The sequence below is a fragment of the Onychostruthus taczanowskii genome, unplaced genomic scaffold (assembly GCF_017590055.1).
Source record: "Onychostruthus taczanowskii isolate IOZ18803 unplaced genomic scaffold, ASM1759005v1 scaffold5, whole genome shotgun sequence".
In the NCBI taxonomy this organism is placed as follows: domain Eukaryota; kingdom Metazoa; phylum Chordata; class Aves; order Passeriformes; family Passeridae; genus Onychostruthus; species Onychostruthus taczanowskii.
Window position 1 is genome coordinate 8,445,157 of NW_024502568.1, and position 17,819 is coordinate 8,462,975.

Here is a 17,819-nt window from a genome sequence, read left to right on the forward strand (position 1 = left end):
AGAACTTTTTTGAACCAGCATTGACACAATAATGTGGTTAGTTGAATTCTGTGATGGTAACAGGAGAGTTTCAGCCTATTTTAATTTCTAATTTTCCAGCATTAAATGTTAGAAATTTAATTAACATTTTCATTAGCATGTTCATCCACAGAATAATGTCCGACACTTGTGTTGCAGGCAATATAGGCTCTGAACTTTCCTACACGGATGTTGGCGTGTTCATCTCTTCTGATGGTGGCAATTCCTGGAGACAGGTATGTTCTGCACAGCAAAAGAAAGCACAGAGCCTTTTGCTATTCTTCTGACTCTTCACTTCCCAGCAGAGTGGAGCACTCATGCAGTACTTCCTTTGTTTGCAGATCTTTGAGGAGGAATACAATGTTTGGTTTCTGGACTGGGGAGGGGCACTAGTGGCCATGAAACACACGTCAGTGCCCATCCGGCACATGTGGTAAGGGAACTTGTTACTTTGAGAGAGTGCCAGTGTCTGTAGAATGAGCAGGTGAAGTCATTCTTATCTATGTTTTACCACCATTTTGTTTTTATTGATGAGTATAGTGATTATTGCACCATTTTATAAATATAATGGCTCCATACATAATCACCTATGTTATGAATTCTCTTTGCACTGGTAATGTACTGTGAGCCTCCAGTGGGGGTTTCTTTCCTACAGACACGCATATACTAAGTCATCCTTTAGGCTTCAGGTATTTCTGAGAGGATGTGTTTCTCGTTTCTACATTTTGTTTACAGAATTTAATGTTAATCTGGTAAGACAGATAAAGGGAGGGAGAGGAGAGGGCATTAGGTGTAGATAATGACAACAGAGATATGTTGCTAACCCCTATAGTATTTGACTATCAGTTTCCAGAGATACTGTGGTGGCAACTGATTAGAGTTGGAGGTGATATAGGGCAAAATGATTTCTCAGTTGAAGACACTGTTTTGCTATAAATGGGTTATAACAGCCTAAGCACTAAAGATACCACTCAAAATTATCCTCTTCTTAGCTCTTGCCCCTCTGACTCCTGCACCAGTTACACATTATGAAATTCACAACTAACACTGTTTACAGAAAATGGCTGTGTTAGCACCACCTTCAATCTCAGGGCTTGATTGAAAGAGGGGCATATCTAGTGGGCTGACCCACCCAGCTTCTAATGTTGTTTAGAAGTGAATTAGCTAGAAATAGATTTCAGAGACAAGATGCATTCCTGTGTAAAATACTGGGTTGTCTCTCAGCTTGATGGTGCTAAGCACATGTCTGTTACTTTGCATGCAGAGCAGGAAATGTGGTCTTCAGTCAAACAGAAGGAGAAAGCAATGGTTTTTGGCAGCAGTGATGAGGTGTTAAGGTCTCCTCTACCTGAGTCATTGTTGTACAAAATCCTCCAGTGAAATTGCAGTCATTCCAAATCTGGACACCTCAAGACACACATTTACAAACTCTGAAAACATTAACAGCTACTTTTTCAATATAAAAAGCTTCTGGACTTTGTTTCTGACCTGACAGACAACTCTGGGATGAATGCAACATAGATTTCTATAAAAGTTTGAATATATTGCATTTGAGCCCATTCTTGTGCTACCTGGAGCAAAGAAATTACTGTTTTAGTCACAGAGTGATAGTGGACTGTTAACCACGGGATGTATTAGCTCCATAACTGGACATATAAAGGAGAGCAGTAACAGAGCAGACTCCTAAGGATGAGCTGCAGACTCCAGTCTGTGCCGTGAATGTGTTGGGGTGTGACTGGAAGCCTCTGAAAGATACCTCAGTTGTCATGGCTATGATTAAAGTGCTCTCAGGAAAGAGGACATCAGGACCGTGTCCCAGTCTTTAGACTAAACCAAGGATGAATCAAGGAAGGAGAAGTTTGAGTTAGCCAAGGGTGGTTGCCACTAGCAGTTGGTGCATCAGACTGCAGCAAGTTGAGCTCTGGAAGAGTGAAAGGTGAGCCCCTCATGGAAAAAGCTGCAAGTCACATATTAACCATTTGTTACTGCATTATTCAAGCCAGGTGCAACTGTTTTAATTGTGTCTCTAATTGTGAAGGCTCTTTGGACATAAAAAGCATGCTACTACAAGTGCCTGTACTTACATATTGGGAAAGATTTGGTCACAGACTGACTTTTCATAGGAGCCGATAGCTCAGTTCACCTTTGTTTGCAGAGGTTAATTTCAGATGCTCTCCTTTTACAATAAGTCTTCTGAAATGGTGTGTACAGTTCTGAGTGCCCCACCCACTCTATTAAATGAGTAGTGATTCAGATTTGTTATCAATAAGTTCCAACAGGTTTCCTTCAAAATTGTACCCTTAGGGGCTTTGGAATTTGCTTCATATTGCTTCAGTAGGCACCTGTTTTATGGGCAGGAGTGGAATAGATTAAAGGGTACATGTAAATCTATTAGTTCTCAGGCTGAGACATTGTACAATAAGTTTCATGCTGGAGAAAAGAGGAGTGGATAATTGAAAAGCTGAGAGAACTTTAGCTAAGCTAATGAAGCATGCTGTTCCCCAGAAGTTGAAATGCTATTTGGAGAGATAAGCATGCAAGCAGAATGCATACAAATGCACAGGTGTATGGGAAGATACATACATTTAAATAAATAGATTTAGGGCAGATAATCTTTCTGTGTGCTGTTGTGCTCCCAGAGTTCTGTGTTCCTATTCTTGCACAGGTGCATTCTGAGACAGGTGAAGGTGTCTTGTTAAGTGACATGAGGGGCAGAGAGTTAGGGAATGGTGACTGCCAGTCTTGGCTTTCCACACCAGAGATCTGAGGTTTTTGTTACCCATGGTTTATAATGCACACTATAGTGGCCTCTTGGTCCTTTGGTGGTGTGTCAGATACTGTCCTACCTACTTGGAGCAGGGGAGATTCAGTGTCCACCAAGAGCCTCCCAGACAGATCCAGGTACTCAGATGCCCATGTGTGCCCACACATTCAACACTCCTCACTCCCACAAATGAGCTACATTTGCCTTTAAGTACTCATAGGGCTAGGGAGATTGTAGCTAATGCCATATGGCATTGGTACATGGATGGGTCAAAATGTCCTGTGGTGGTGAAAGCAATTTTTATGCATTCAGGCCAGAGTTGCTTGTGCTCTGAGTGGTCCTTCATGCCAGGTGCTAGACCCAGAAACAGAACTTGGCAAAGCCTCTTGATCCCTTGAGGTCTGATGTGCAGCTGCATAAAGTATATACGTGTCCTTATTGCCAGTGTTTATGCTTTCTAAAGCTTTGATCTTTCAAAGTACATCAAGAACATGAATTTAGTGGGCTGGGAAATGGCAAAGATTGGTGCTTGTCTGTAAATCCAGCTGCCGGAGCTTGCAGACCTTAGCCAACATTTAATTGCTGCATTTTCTCTAGAGTAAGTCTTTTTATGTGTATAAATGTTGTCTGCTTCTATCCCAGGGTGAGTTTTGATGAGGGAAGATCCTGGATTAAATACAGTTTCACATCAACACCACTTTTTGTGGATGGATCCCTTGTAGACCCTGGCATAGAGACCCAGATAATGACGTAAGTATAGCAGCTCCAGTTTTAAATTGTGATGGCAGAAGTGGTGCACAGAGATCCCCAAGCTCATGGTAACCTCATGATGTGCAGTGCAGCATTGTGTAGCTGCACATGCAGTGTTTCATGAAGGCATAGTGCTGTTTTGTGGATTTTGCTGGTGGCCAAAGGCCTGGCTGGCATGTTCTTGCATCATGCGATAAATAGCCGCTGGAGCCAAGCTCTTTCCAGCAGTGATAGGGGCTATACCAAGGAGAGATGGTCCCAAGCTGTGGCCTGGGAGTTCACATAGGGCCATAGACAGATCTACTTCTCTGGAGAGTGGTGCAGCCTTGGTCAGGTTCCATCTAGTGACAACCAGAGGTCCTTGCTCATAATTACTGCTGAGATCGAGTTCCTTGGTTCTGAAAGCCCAGGGACTGCAGTGCTCTTCAGAAGTCAGAGATCTGTATGACTGTACCTCATGCCAGTTCTGTGCTTGCTCCACTTGTGCAACATAGCTGTCTTTTGATATTGCTGGTGGGTATGAATATCCCCCAAACTTGTTGCTTTTATTGTAGGCCGTACATCCAGTTTTAGCTCAAGATAAAAGTGTTCTCATTGTGCATATGCAGAACTGAGCTCAGAATAACCTTCCTGTTCTGGGGTGTAGTATGCTATGGCTCACCCATCCCATGGAAGGAAGAGCCTGGGCTGGCACTGATGATGCTGGGACCTTCTTCCTCCCAGAAGTGCTGAAGCACTGGGTAAGGCTGGTGGAACCAGTGAAGTGATGTTGGCTCAAGAACAGGCCAGGATTTGAGTTTTAACAACCAGGTAAGGAAAGCTTTTAAGTTCAAAGGCATCTTTAAGTAGTCATCTGACCTCTTGCACAAAGCAGATCAGAGCACTGTGCTCTGCGGTTCTGAACAAAGCATGGACAAGATGCACTGCCTGCATTGGTTTCAGAAATGCCTTCTTACCTGTGCTTCTTTGAACTGGATGAAACAGCTTTCTGAAAAACATCAGAAAGCAAGGTAGCTAAGATACCTTAGACTGAGGCATGCCTGTGAAGCATACTTATAGTGGCATGAAAAAGTGCTTTTGGTTAATCACATCAGATCACACTGTTGTACCACTCCAGTTCAGGGGCAGGACATTGATTTGATTATAAATTTCATCTTGCAGTCAATCTGCTTTTCTGCATCTGCACTTGGAGTTGCTGCACATTTTCACTGCTTGCAAGAGAAAAGAGATTCAGGTCAAGTTTATTTGCTTCTAGGCTTCAGTCCATCTGCATACATATATGGCATAAATGCGTGGGTGGAATTCACTGCTGGTGTCACAGGTAGTGAGAAACTGAGTGCCATCAGTTTCTGAGGAAGTTGGGACAGGGTAATAGCTGTGTGTCTTAGATGTTTCTGCTACTGATTTGAATGTATTCCAACTGTTTTGCATGATTTGTGTTGTTATGCCTTTCAAAACCAGCTCTACGCCAGCTTTACACAAACAGAAGTGACCATGTGCCTATACTTGAAGTTGAGCTCAGCTGCAAGAGAGGAGCTGGGGGAAAATCATATTTTACTCTCCTAACAAATGATCATTTGAACTGGCTTCTGTACCATCTATGCCATGGCAGAAGAAATGTTTGGTTGTAGCCTTGGAGGCCTCAGGAAAGCATAGGTGACTCCCATACAGCACATCCATATCCCCTGTGATAAACTGTCTTAGGAAGGACAGGCTAAGTAATTATGGTTATGCTTTGCACAGCAGCACTCTGCTTTATTCCCAAATAGTGCTGGAGCACAACAAGGCAGCCTCTGTGTCTGTCACAGACAGCTACTGAGATTTTATCAGAGTAGAGGTGGTGTCACTTCTGGTGGCATTGCTCACTTTTCTTTTTTTCCAAAACAATGCCTTGGCTTTGACTTTTTTCTTTTTTTTTTCTTTTTTTTTTTCAAAAAAGCAAGGTCTTTGTTTTGTAGAAGAATATGTCTGTGCGTCTCTTGCCTTTCTATCAGCAAACATTACCCTGTTTTTGCAAAGAGCAAAACTCAACAGCATATGATATGTGAGCCTTTTCAGAGACTGCTGTGAGCATCCTGTTGGGAAAACACATATGCCAATTCCCAGCTAAAGATTAGAACCTGCAGTTCTCTTCGCTCTGAGTGTTTTTTCTGCAAATGCAATGACAATGTGTAACTTTCTGTGTTGTTTAATATGGTGTTTTTTCTGTGAAATTCTTTGTGCAACGTGTGTCAGTTTCCAGCTGCACACACGTGCAGAGACATGCACACGTATGCAGAGAGATAGATCTGAACTCACATAAATCTGCGCATCAGCACCTTCATTGAAATCAGTGGAGCTAATCAGTTGCAACTTGCTGTGGATTTAGGCCATTTGCTTTATAAATCAATGCAGTTTTCTTTTGAGATGAAAAATGCATTATAAATCTAAGGTTATTGTTATTTATATCTCTGTAGTCTTCTGGTGGAGAATGTAGGATAGGAAGTGAGTTATCTTCCTGAATATTGTGTATTAGGTTTGTTGAGAACTTTTTATTTTGAAATCTTTGCAGACATTTTACCTTTATTATTGCCATTGCTATTGTTATTGCCTTTATTATAACTGTCATCATTAGCAGTTTTAAAAACCATTCTTAATAGTCTTTAAAAGCCATACAAAGAAATTTCACATGACACTTGCAATGAATGTTTTGAGAAATTTCTATCCACAGCATGAAAGGAACTGAGGAGGAAAGAGCCCATTTATACAGCTGTATGCAAACCATTTCTATATAAACCATTTAGGTGCTTCTCCCAATGAGAATTTTCATGAACTCATCTATAAGGGCAGTGTAGGGTGATGCTGAGCTTGTGTAAGCTTTGGCTGAGAAGAAATCAATGTCTTTCCATTGCTACTTGCCACCCCCTGAACGAAGATTACACATGGTAATTTGAAGGTACATGGTATTCATGTTTGGGGATAGAAACCCCAACGATTTCAAGAAGCTGAAGAGAGGAGCACAACAGTCTGGGATTTGCATCCCAAAATGATCATAGGGTCAGTGGGAACTCTTAGACTTGAAGCAGCACTGAGGCAGAGAGACCAAGGCTGTGGTCCTATTTGTGTGCTGCCAAACTGGGTAGGTTAGTGGCTTTTAAAAGTTTTTCTCTCATCCCTGAAAATGCAGAATACTTCATCTAGTGGTCTCAGCTGATTCCTGTTAGAAAAAATTTCTTCCATAGATTTGCATCAAAGTGGTCTGTGTTCAACTATTTAAAAAAAGTAATATTCTGAGGGGAATGTGCATACACAGTCATTATACTCCAACTATTATTAAAATATTGCATTATTAACAATATTTTCATAATACTATTTTATTAAAATCAATATATCAGTAGAATGACTTTCCCAACCTTTATTTTGTGCTACATGCTGTGAGAGGCTCTCTGGGCTGTTGAAAGGAGCAAGCCTTTTAGCACACAATTTTGTACCACTTCATAGCTATTAAGTGAGTTTTTTCCATATCTGTATTTATTTTATGAGTATCCTAGGCTTTTTGAATAATCTGTGCTTTGTGCTGTGTATGCTTGTCCTAAACAGTCATAAAAAACTTGTCATTATGGTAACATCGGTAATTTGCATGGGTATAATTCTGCAAGAATTAATTATTTGTTTACAAGCTGGGGGGGGGGCGGCGGGGGGGCTCAATTAAGAACGTAGTTTTGTGATGCACAGGAAGGTATCATGAGACTGTGTGAGCTGGTCTGCCTTGAACTGCTGCCTAACCAAAGTAAATCCACTGTCCTTCCTCCAGTCCTGGCTGATCATCTTCTGCAGTTCCTTTTATTGTTGCTTTGACACTTCTCTCATCTGACAAAAGAGTCAGTTCAGCTCCTTTAGTGCAGAGCTTTGTACCAAAGCATATTGTGCTGCTTGGTGCAGGTCTGGGAAAAAAGGCTGCAGAACACAGAGTCCTCTAGGAAAATAAATGCATGAGAGTGGTGGCTTAGGCATGTTCTCAGATGAATGCCTAGAATGAACTAGCCTTTTTGAAATCTACAGGTTTCTAAGTTCTGTACTGTACCCCTCACTGTTAACTAATGTATCTTTTAATGATGTCATATTCTGATGGGTCAGATCTAACATTTTTTGATTGACAAGCTGTAGGCACAGCGTGTTACTTGTCTGAGGCTGTCAAACAGGGGAAAGGAATCACACTGTATTCCCCTTCTAGTCAGTTGTGATATATCCAAGCTAGTTTGTACCATTCAAATCAGAGACAATATGTTGTCATGGGTCCAGAGAAGGGCTTTATGTTGTTTCAGCTCTGACTCATAATTATTACCCCTGCCACTTCATCTCCTGTGCTAAACATCTCTCCAAACCTATATTAAGAGGAACAACCTTTTTGCTTCACAGCCTTGCATCATTTTAGTAGACTCATTATGTGTGTATGTGTGCAGACACTCATTTACAGATGGGGATCATTAAGTTTCTCTGTACTGATAAATAAATATTTATGTAGACACACCCACGTGTGTATATAAATTTCTATGTAGTTCTACGCATGCGAACTTAATGATCTCTATGTATGTGTGTATGCATAATTGAGCATTAATATTTGCCGTGAGCTGAAAGTTGGTCTGTCAACACTGCTGTGACTGCTGCCCTTGGCTATGTGTGTTAGAAAATGTTCTTGGTTGTAAATGAATAGGGTACAAGTCCTGGCCTTTCCAACACCTTCTTGTTTATGTGGCCATGCAGCTTCACCAGAGATGGAGTGGGAATAATTCTTTCTTTCCAGGAGACCCATAAAATTACTGTCAATCCATCACTGGGTGGCAGAAGAGTGAGGAAGAATGAATAAGTAATTGAGAGATGTTGGAAAAGTTGAGATGGGTGCCCAGGGAGGTTTGAGGTGAGAAAGAAAGTATTAAGAGCACAGGCTGCACTATGTCAGAACAGAAGTCCCTCTATTTCAGTTCCATGTTCCAACAGTGGCAAGTACAGGACACTAAAACTATATATATTATACTAAATTACACTAAAAATATGATTACATGATATACTTTTCACATTTACAAATAAGGAACTTTCTTGGCCAAACATGGTATTCTTTGTATTTCTAAGACATTAGTGAGTTTTCCTAGTTTTGAGAGCTTTCCCTCTAAATGCTTTGAAAAGGTTTTTAGCAGCCACCTTATCCTGTGGCCAGGAGTTCCGTGAGTTACTCTTATTCTGAAGAACTGACTGGCCTGTGGAAGACATCAGCAAAGCAGACACAGGTATGAAGGCAACGTGGACAAATCTGATTCACACTCTGCACAGACTCAGCAAACCGAGTATCAGAAAAGGACAAGAGCTCCTGGGTCCAAGCTCCCACTGAGTTCAAAGTTGCATGGGAGCCAGGAGTAATTTTCCTGTCTTTTTCTGATAAGGTGATTATCATCTTTTCTCTTCAAGCAAGGAAGCATCTGCTGCCTTTTGCTCAACTCTTGTTACATTAAAAGCTAATACAGGAAAGAAAATTACAAGCTGACGCAGTGTCCTTGAAGCATTCTGCCCCTTTGCCTAGGGGTAGGGAGCCATAAGTCTGCCACCTCTGAGTGGGTGTACTGAGAAAAATTAAGGTGAAACCAGTGATAGAAAATAGTGCCTTTGCTGGGATGAGGTCAGAGGAGCTTGTGTTCTCCCCCTGGTGCCAGGCTTTGCCCTCCACAGCACCTCTGCTTAGCAATATCAGCAAATGAGAGACAGTGTGAGTGGATGGCAAAACACCATGAGGTTGTTTTTCCTAGAAGGAATTGAGGCTCTTGTACAACGTGCATGAAGAAAAGAGTCAGTGTTCCTCAATGCACATGGCCTACAGGTGCCTTTAAATTTTCCTGACATCAGTCTGGCCTCTTTTCACTTCACTCTGTGAGAAAAGAGGAAGAAACTGTCTGAAAAAAATACAGATCTTCTGTAACTTTGACTGCTGCTGAGCCACACAGAAATTTGGCAAAGAGAGAATCTGGAAGAAAGATTTCACCAGTTCTCTAGAAAGCTAAATCCAACTTGCAGCTTCCAGTGCAAAAAAAAAAAAAAAAAGAGACAGGGAGCTGTTGTGCTGAGAGATTCTGAACCTTGTCCTTATTTACCTTCACTCCCTCTGGGGACAAGACTTTCCATCCAGCCTGTGCATTCTCTCAGGGCTACCAGAACTGTGGACTTTTTTAAAGATCAGAGAGAAGATTTCAAAGCCTGGTTTATCCAAATTGCATGGGTACCATTAGATGCTAGAAAAGACTGTTAGGTTTTAATTTTTTGTCCCTACTGTGGTTTTATCTCACTTTTCAGTTTTCCTTTTTTGTTCTGTTCAGTGCAATATTTGTTTGTGGTGCAACTGGCATTGTTATTGGCTATGGATTTTCCTACAAGGCTCTGATGTGTCCTTGTGAATTCAGTTTCTCTGTCCTCACTCAGGGGACTGTGCAGACTGCAGTGCACAAACCTATATAAGGACTCTTCATAATAGAATCCATGAAATTAAAGTGAATCTGTTAATATAATGACTGCACACAGAAAAAAAGAAGCAAAATTTGGAACTTGATCTGAGAACAAAAATTCCAAGTACAATTATTAAGTAAAGAAACCAAAATGATTGAGAGAATATTGGCATTTGCCATAGTGAGCTGCATTCGTGTATCATCTGATTTAATTTCAAAACCTTCTGGAAGTAATGAATAGCTTGGACTTTGCGAGAAAGTGATCAATCTGCTAATGGCATCAAGTGACTTTACAATGGACAAGAAAATATGTGTTATGGGAATTCCCATTTTATCCCAGCTGATGATCAATTTATACCCTGGAGTAAGAGAGTTGATTACCCATATCATTATCTTTGTTTTCAAGACTTAAAAACATTATTAACGACCCCAAGATTAATCAGTGTCACTTCCTCCTCCCATCTCCCTCTCTGCCAGAGGAGTAGTCTGCTTTTCAGCCTTTGGATCTCTGCATGAATTCACCTACACAGTCCACAAGAAGCACAATATTGATTGTGCTGTTAATACTTGCAGAGTGAGCTGAGGTCTTTCTGTGGCACCTGTAAGACAAATCAGGTGATGAGAACATCTGCTTAGAGTAATCTTTCTCAGACAGCCCTGTGTGATTTATTTGGCTTTAGGAAAAGGATGTCTGTGATCCAAGACCAGTTCCCAGCAGTTGCACCATGTACTTGGAAGATTCCTGGCAGAAGCCATAACACATGGAGAAGGCATCGTGCTCTGTGGCACGTATTGTCCATCTTTGACTTTCTGGGGCAAACATTACTGTCACTGGAGTCAAGTGCTCTTTATGGACACTAGATCAAATAGTATGCTAAAATAGTCAATCATCAGTTGTATTTTGCCAGTAGGGAAGTTGAGGGAGAACAAAGGACATGCTCGTGGTCAGGCACTCAGCAGACTGTCATTGGGAGAGCTTGGCAGCAATCCAGAGTCCCACATGGGTATCCCACTGTGCAGACTCTTCCCATTTCTTTGGGGGAGGGAGATGCTCAGTCATGTCTATAATGCTCAGACAAGGGGGATGGAGAGGTGAACATATGCAGGGAGGAGGACTAGAGAAGTTGTGTTAGACTGGAATTTGCTGAGGTGAATATAAGAAAGAAGCCCTTGCAAAAGGAGTCAGAATGAGCAGCAGGCTGATAGTTGATTTCTTTTTCCTAGATAAAAGGGCAAGTTTTGCAGTTGTATTTGCCTGGTGGCAATACAATCCAGATATTCTCATCTAGAGGCTTATTTGCTTTGTTTCCTGTGCTGTTAAGTAAGGACAGATGGATCTTGGTCCTGTGCTGTCCTCCTGCCTGCAGGTGGGCTGGTCTGTATGAAGCACCCAGGCCTGATGGAGGGTGCCCAGGAAGGGGCAGGATGCTGTGCACCCAGACATTCCTGAGTCTTTCACCTTTTTGTGAGAGCAAGATGTGAAATATTCTGGTGCTCTGATCACACCAGCCCTCAGGGGACTGAGAAACTACATTGCCTTAGCACCTTCCCAACTTAATCTCTCACTAATCCTGCACAAGGAAAAGGGTGGCACAGCACCCCAGCTTTTCTGGGAGCTTGAAGGCTCAGTGGTGGGTTGGCTGCAGAGTTCACTCTGACAGATTTTTGATCACTGAACTGAGTGAGTGTTGAAAAGCAGCTCTCCAGAACTTTCTCTTCTGAGCCTTCTTCTTTGATATCCAGGCAAAGCTCATCACTGTGCTTCACCTGTCACATGCTTTTGGAGCTTACATATTCTAAGGAATGGCTTCCACACTTGTATTGGACATTTCTCGTTGGAAACCTGCTGATTCATAGGATGAAAGATTGAAATGACTGGATGTGTTATGTTATCTGGCTTCTGGCAAAGCAGCAGCACCTGCCTCTGCTGAGACCAGACCCATGAGGGGATGAAACACATTGCTGATACCTGCCACTATCTTTTCTAGAAAAGAGTGGCAGCACCTTCAGGTTTCAAGGCTGTCAGAAACTGGTTGTCTTTCATGAGTGCTTCGAAGAGAAAGAACTCTCCTGAAAAACAGCATTAAAAATTAATATGCTTTCCCATCCCCCTTCCTAGGTGTCTCATACTCTCTTTCATGTTGCTGGGATTTCTTTTGAAGCAATTGTCATGTAAAGTGGTTTGAGAACATTGGTAATAAATTTTTTAGAGACCAAATTTCAAAAGGTTTGGTTTGTCATTCAGGAAGTTCTTATTTTCTTAGCACTTCCTATTTAAAAAATAATAACAAAAATCCCTGACTCCTCCATTGCCTTATGCAGGGTTTGTGCAGCTAAAGGGGAAATTGAGTCCAAACTGTAGGGCTGCTTTGTAATTACATACTAATTGCACTTGGCATTACTTGCTAACTGAAAGATCATGCTGTACCATGTCATTTGCAGTGGTTTTCCTCTTCTGCTAGCACTATAAAGGAAGTGCCCATTGAACTGATGAATAACACCAGAACTGTTTTCCAAAGCTGAGTGAAATGATCTGCCATGATTGTATTGTAGGATTTTTATTGCAAGGTTTTGGTCTGTAATTCACAGAAACTCTTTGCCTGCCCCATCTCCTGACCTGAAATCTGGCAGTGGTGCAGCTTTCCATGACCAGTTCAATATGGATTGCTCGTGGCTAACATTTTGAATTTCTTTCTTGTGGGCAGCCTTGATGTCATGACATTCAGTTTCAATGGAAATGAAACACATCCTTCAGGTTTAATCTTCAGGAAAAATTCTGTGAAATTCTTGTGTGACCCTTCTCCTTGGGAAATAGAATACAGGTCAAGATTTTCTTGAACAAATTTGTCCTGATGAACGCTGCTGTCTGGCGTTGGTACATTTTTGATAGCTTTACTCCTGTTGTTTTTTCTCCTTCTGGATAGCATCAGTGGAAGGCCTTATACCTGAGAGGGTCTAAATTAGATGGTCTAAATTAGATGGTGTATTTAGATGGTCTAAATTAAACTAATTTGCACCAACTGAAAATCTAGATCCAAATGGATGGTGTGTTTTATTAGGAAGAAAACACACCTCTTCTTTCTAGAAAAAAAAAAAAATAGCAGCTGTTTTTCTTACTTTATTTTGGTCCACAGACAGACACCCAGCAGCCCTGAGTCATCACCCATTGCCCTCAGGCTACTGTTCCTAGTTGACAGGTCAGCCAAAAACAACTGGATTAAAAGCTCCAAAGAGGCTCTTAGAAACCATATTTATTGTTTAGGAAAAAAATTAGACAATGTTTTTTGTTGGCATTTGCCTGCCTTTCCAGTGTCATCTTTCATTTTTTATGTTTCCTTTGTTTCCAGTCTCTTATTCCCTGCATCATCTTGCCAGGCATGAGACAGTTTAACTCTCCCTCTCCTGCTCTCCCTAATTGCTGATTTGTGTGTTCAATTAAGTTCTACTTCCTTGACTCAGTCCCTTTCTATTCAATTTCCTTGTAACTAGTGACCTCCTTTAATGCTAATTCTATCTAAATCCTAATTTAAAAAATGGGAGATTAACAGCCCATTTGGTTTTCTCTAAAGTCATGATTTATGTTTAATTCATGGAGAGATAGTTCATCTATTCATAAAATCTGGTTCCACCAGCACAACTTGCAACTGTTCATTGCTGCTCGTGTGGTTTTGGCCCAGTCAGCTCAGACTGCACACAGGAGTTTGTCTCACTTTACTGCTACTTCCTTACACAGAGAGGGATTCAAATCCAGATTTCATAACAGGCCCTCTTCTTTATGTGAAATTGTCAGCATTTTCTTTCATTGACTCAAAAGCTATAAATATCAACAAGTTAAGGAGGTACATCTATGTACCAAGACATTCCGTAAGTGTTCACTGAGCCAGCAACTCTAGCATAGGCTCACCATTTCCCATGAAATGGGGGATCAGGGTAGCCTGGCTTGTGGGGAAAAAAACCCCAAAGAAATCAAGGCAATTATGAGTGAGACAATATCTGTTAAGATTGCAGCAGTAGCAACATGTGCTCCTCTGCTGGACATCAGAATGAGAATAGCACCTTCAGTTGTGGTGAATGTCCTACTCACTGCTCCAGATCTGGGACTCCCTCTGGTTTCAGTGAGAGAAGATCTTCCTCGCCAGGGACTAGAAAAATTTAAAAAAACAAACCAAAACAAAATAAACCCCCACAAAAACAAAAAACCTCAAACAAACAAACAAAACAACCCAACCAAAAAACAAACCAAAACCCAGATCAACACATGCTTGTTTTCCTGCCAGCAGGTGATTCTTCCAGATTGTGCTTCATAGCACTTCTTGCCCATTAAATATCTACTTCTGGCACTTCCTGTTAGATGCACAGATGTAAATAAAGAGGGATTTTAACTGAAATCACATAGTGATCTTACTTGACTTTCTTCCTTTCTACATCCTCAGAACAAAAGCACAGATTTAGGTCAGCTGAAGTATTCACTAATTTGGATGATTTTACTATTTGGGAATTTTGCTTGCTAAGACACTTCCTCTGCAAGCATTTTACTTTTAAAGTAAAAGGAAATAAAAATCAAGGTTGGTTTCAGGCTTTTGTAAATGAAACAATCTATTTATGATGACACTGCAATTAGCTTTTCTCTCAGTATTATCAATTAAAGTATATGTTTGGCTCTCTTTCTGTAGTTCAGGTTTTACTTTTCTGTTGATCCATCCATCTGCCTTTGTAGCTCATCTCAAAAGATGCTGTCTACTAAATATATTATATTCTTTTTATTTTGTTTTATTTTTTGATATTAAAAATGCTTACAGTCTATGCTGTGAGGCCTAATATTTTTAAAATCTGGCTTCAGATGTCTCTAAAGTACATTGAGAGAAGCAAAAAAAAACCACCCAAGTATCTCACCTTGTTGATGTCTAGTGAAGGAAAACTGCTTCAGAAAGGAGGGTACTTTTGATGTTAGGTGTAGTGAAGATTACCTTATCAGCTTCTTCCTTCTCTTGCATCTCCAGTCCTCTGTCTCTGGACACATCCAAGGTCAGCAGGTGTTGCACACAGAGGAGCTGGGAGAGCTGGTGAAGGGAAAATCTTCCATCTTTATCCAGACCAGCCCAGCCAAGTACAGGCAGCTTCAGTGCTTGCTTGCTCCATATGATGCCCTACCAGTCTACTTCAGAAGTGATAGAAGACTTGATTTAGGCATGAGAATTTACATTTTAATACTTGACCTGGCTGGGAAGCTCATCTGAAACCGCCAGCAGGGATAGATCCACATGGATACAGCCGATGCCTTTCCTGTGGGAGCTTGAGGAGGTCTGTTTTTCACAGCATGAGCAGGGACAGGGATTGAATCTATGGGCCAGAGGCAGGTGAGTTGTTATCTTGTGACCCTCAATTCTTTCTGTTGACCTGTCAGGAATGAGCAGTATTGAATTGCATAAAAAGCACAGCTATCTACAATACAAGGAATGATGAGGCAAAAGCAATGCAATTTGAGAAGAGAGTATTGTGTAAATGTAAAAAGCCTTTTAAAGAACTCCTGTACAAGGTTTTCCAGGCAGTGTACACTGCATTTGTAAGTTACTGTGTATTTAAAAAATTAATGAAAGATATAATTATAGCAGCATTACCAATGATCATTTCTAAAATGACTCCATCATGAAAGTGTAAGCATTTCAGAATTGATTTCCATGTTTCTAATAGTTTTCTGCGAATTAATGACATCCAGCCCTGGCAATAAAATCCTTTCTCCAAGGAAAGGATTGGGAAACATTTTCTGTTTTCTTAACAATGATTTCACTGTCAGCTATGCATAGAGCCAATTGAGAAGATGCTGTCCTATTAGCTAAGATTTTATGTGGACTTGTAACTGCTTACTCAGAGGGATAGAACAGAATCTATGCAGTCTAAAGCCAGTAAATTACCATTCTATGTCTTAGGTTGGAGAACCATTATTAAATTGAGCTTAGTCAGAAAACTGACTCCATCTAAATACCATCTGAGCTCTTGTATTTATTGCTTCTCAAGGACTTCTACATCAGACTGCTTATATGGAAGAATCAAAATATACCTTCTTTGTTGGCTTCTCAAAGCTGGACCTTGAAAACCCAGCTCTCTTGTTCTCTATGCTTCCAACAAGCAATTAAAAGCTTTCAGTTAGACCACGGTAGGCAAAGTACCGAGGCAAAATTTATGGTACCTAATTTCCTTTCTCCCTGTATTATCTTGATAGTTTAGCTATGTTTATTAAAAAAGAAATCTACCTCCCTTATTTAGTGACCAAAGTAAATGGGAAATGAAGGCACATGGAAATCAGGTAAGTTTAATAATCTTAAAAGTGATGTGAGGACTCACCAGTTGAGTAGGGAAAAATAAGGCCCCACAAATCTCTTTTTGCATCTCTTTCCTTGGAACTTGTTTTGTTTCTTTGCTCTTGATATAGAAACCAATATGTAGGAACTGGAGCATTTAGTGCCAAGCACTTATTGATAGCTGGACACTATGAGTTTTTAAAATGTTGTAGCTCTTTGCTGTCTGCCCAAGCCTCTGTTGGGCCTGGCCACCTCAAAACAGATATGATGGGAGAGGTCATGTGCATGCACCTTGGCCACTATGGAAAAACATCCAGTGATGCCATTCATAAAACTGAGAAAGTGGAGCTCAGCTGCAGCACCTGGTTTTGTTCAGTTGGGGTTTGTGCCCTGTCATTGTTTGTTTTGTTCTTTTTAATCTCCACAAAAAATGAAGACTTTCATCACTTCCCTAGGAAAGCTGCTTGATAGAACCTTGGAACCCCAGAGATCACATAGCACTCTCCTCCATTCCTTGTATTTGCTTATAGAAACTGATAGAAGTTTCAAATGCACAACAAAGTCATTCTGAGCTGTCCCATGACGTTCATGGTGTTGGCCAATGCTGTAGGTGGCATTTGGCATTGGTGAGCAGCGCTCAGAAGGTGCAGGTGCTTGGCGGCTTCTGTGCTGCTCTTATCTCAGAAGTCTCTTCCACAGCGATTGATTAGCCTTAACGAGCTTATATTAGGAAAGAGAGGGTGAAGTAGAGAAGTTACTACTTTAAGAATCAGCTGACCCAGAGCCATCTCTGCAGTGAAGAGGAAAACCTCTCTCTGTTAACACTCCTCTAATTCCATTTAGAGTAGTATTCTTTCCATCTAAATTATAGCAATTAGACCCAAAGATCTTCTTTGAAATAATTTAATTAAAGAGTATTTGATGTTCTGTTCTTTTGGAATGCTAATATATTGCCTTCCTCTTAGAAAACCTTGAGGTTTTTTTCATTAATTATCCTGGAAGAATTTCCATGTCAGAAGGAATTGTTTAAAAGCTTTTTAAAATAGATTTTAAAATCAAGTAATTCTGGTGATTTTTGTAAACCACAAAGAAACCTTTTGCTCTCCTGATGGACAGTTAGCTAAAGAACAATCTGAGGAGCAAGATTTTTGTTTTAGATGCATCGATTTGCAAAGTGTTGGATTTCTCCAGCCCTGTCCTCTTCTGGGTTTATGCCAGTGTTTCTCTTTGGTCATGTTCTCTCTTTCTTTTTGCTGTATTTTCCGTGTAATCAGCACCAAATCCTGTACTGATGTAAATCTGCTAGACTAAATTATTTCTGCCTGCTGCATTGCTGTTTTGCAGGGGCTGATGTTTCAGTCATGCAGCACAAACAAGGTTGTATGTGCTGAAAGCAGTTGTAATGTAACAGCTGATGGGACATACCCAGTACCAAGGAAAAGTACGGAGGGGAACTGCAGTTAGAATTCCTATTGAGTACAGTTTTCGAGGCTTTCTGCATCCCCCCACCATGCTCCTTCC

General features: G+C 40.9%; 1 protein-coding gene across 1 annotated transcript in view; it reads left to right on the top strand.

Moving 5' to 3' along the window:
* Positions 1-17,819, top strand: part of SORCS3 (sortilin related VPS10 domain containing receptor 3) — a 266,570-nt gene that overhangs the window by 214,521 nt on the left and 34,230 nt on the right. Inside the window, 3 exon segments of the mRNA XM_041415598.1 lie at positions 178-254; positions 360-451; positions 3,425-3,532. Coding sequence (XP_041271532.1) covers positions 178-254; positions 360-451; positions 3,425-3,532 — 277 coding nt within the window.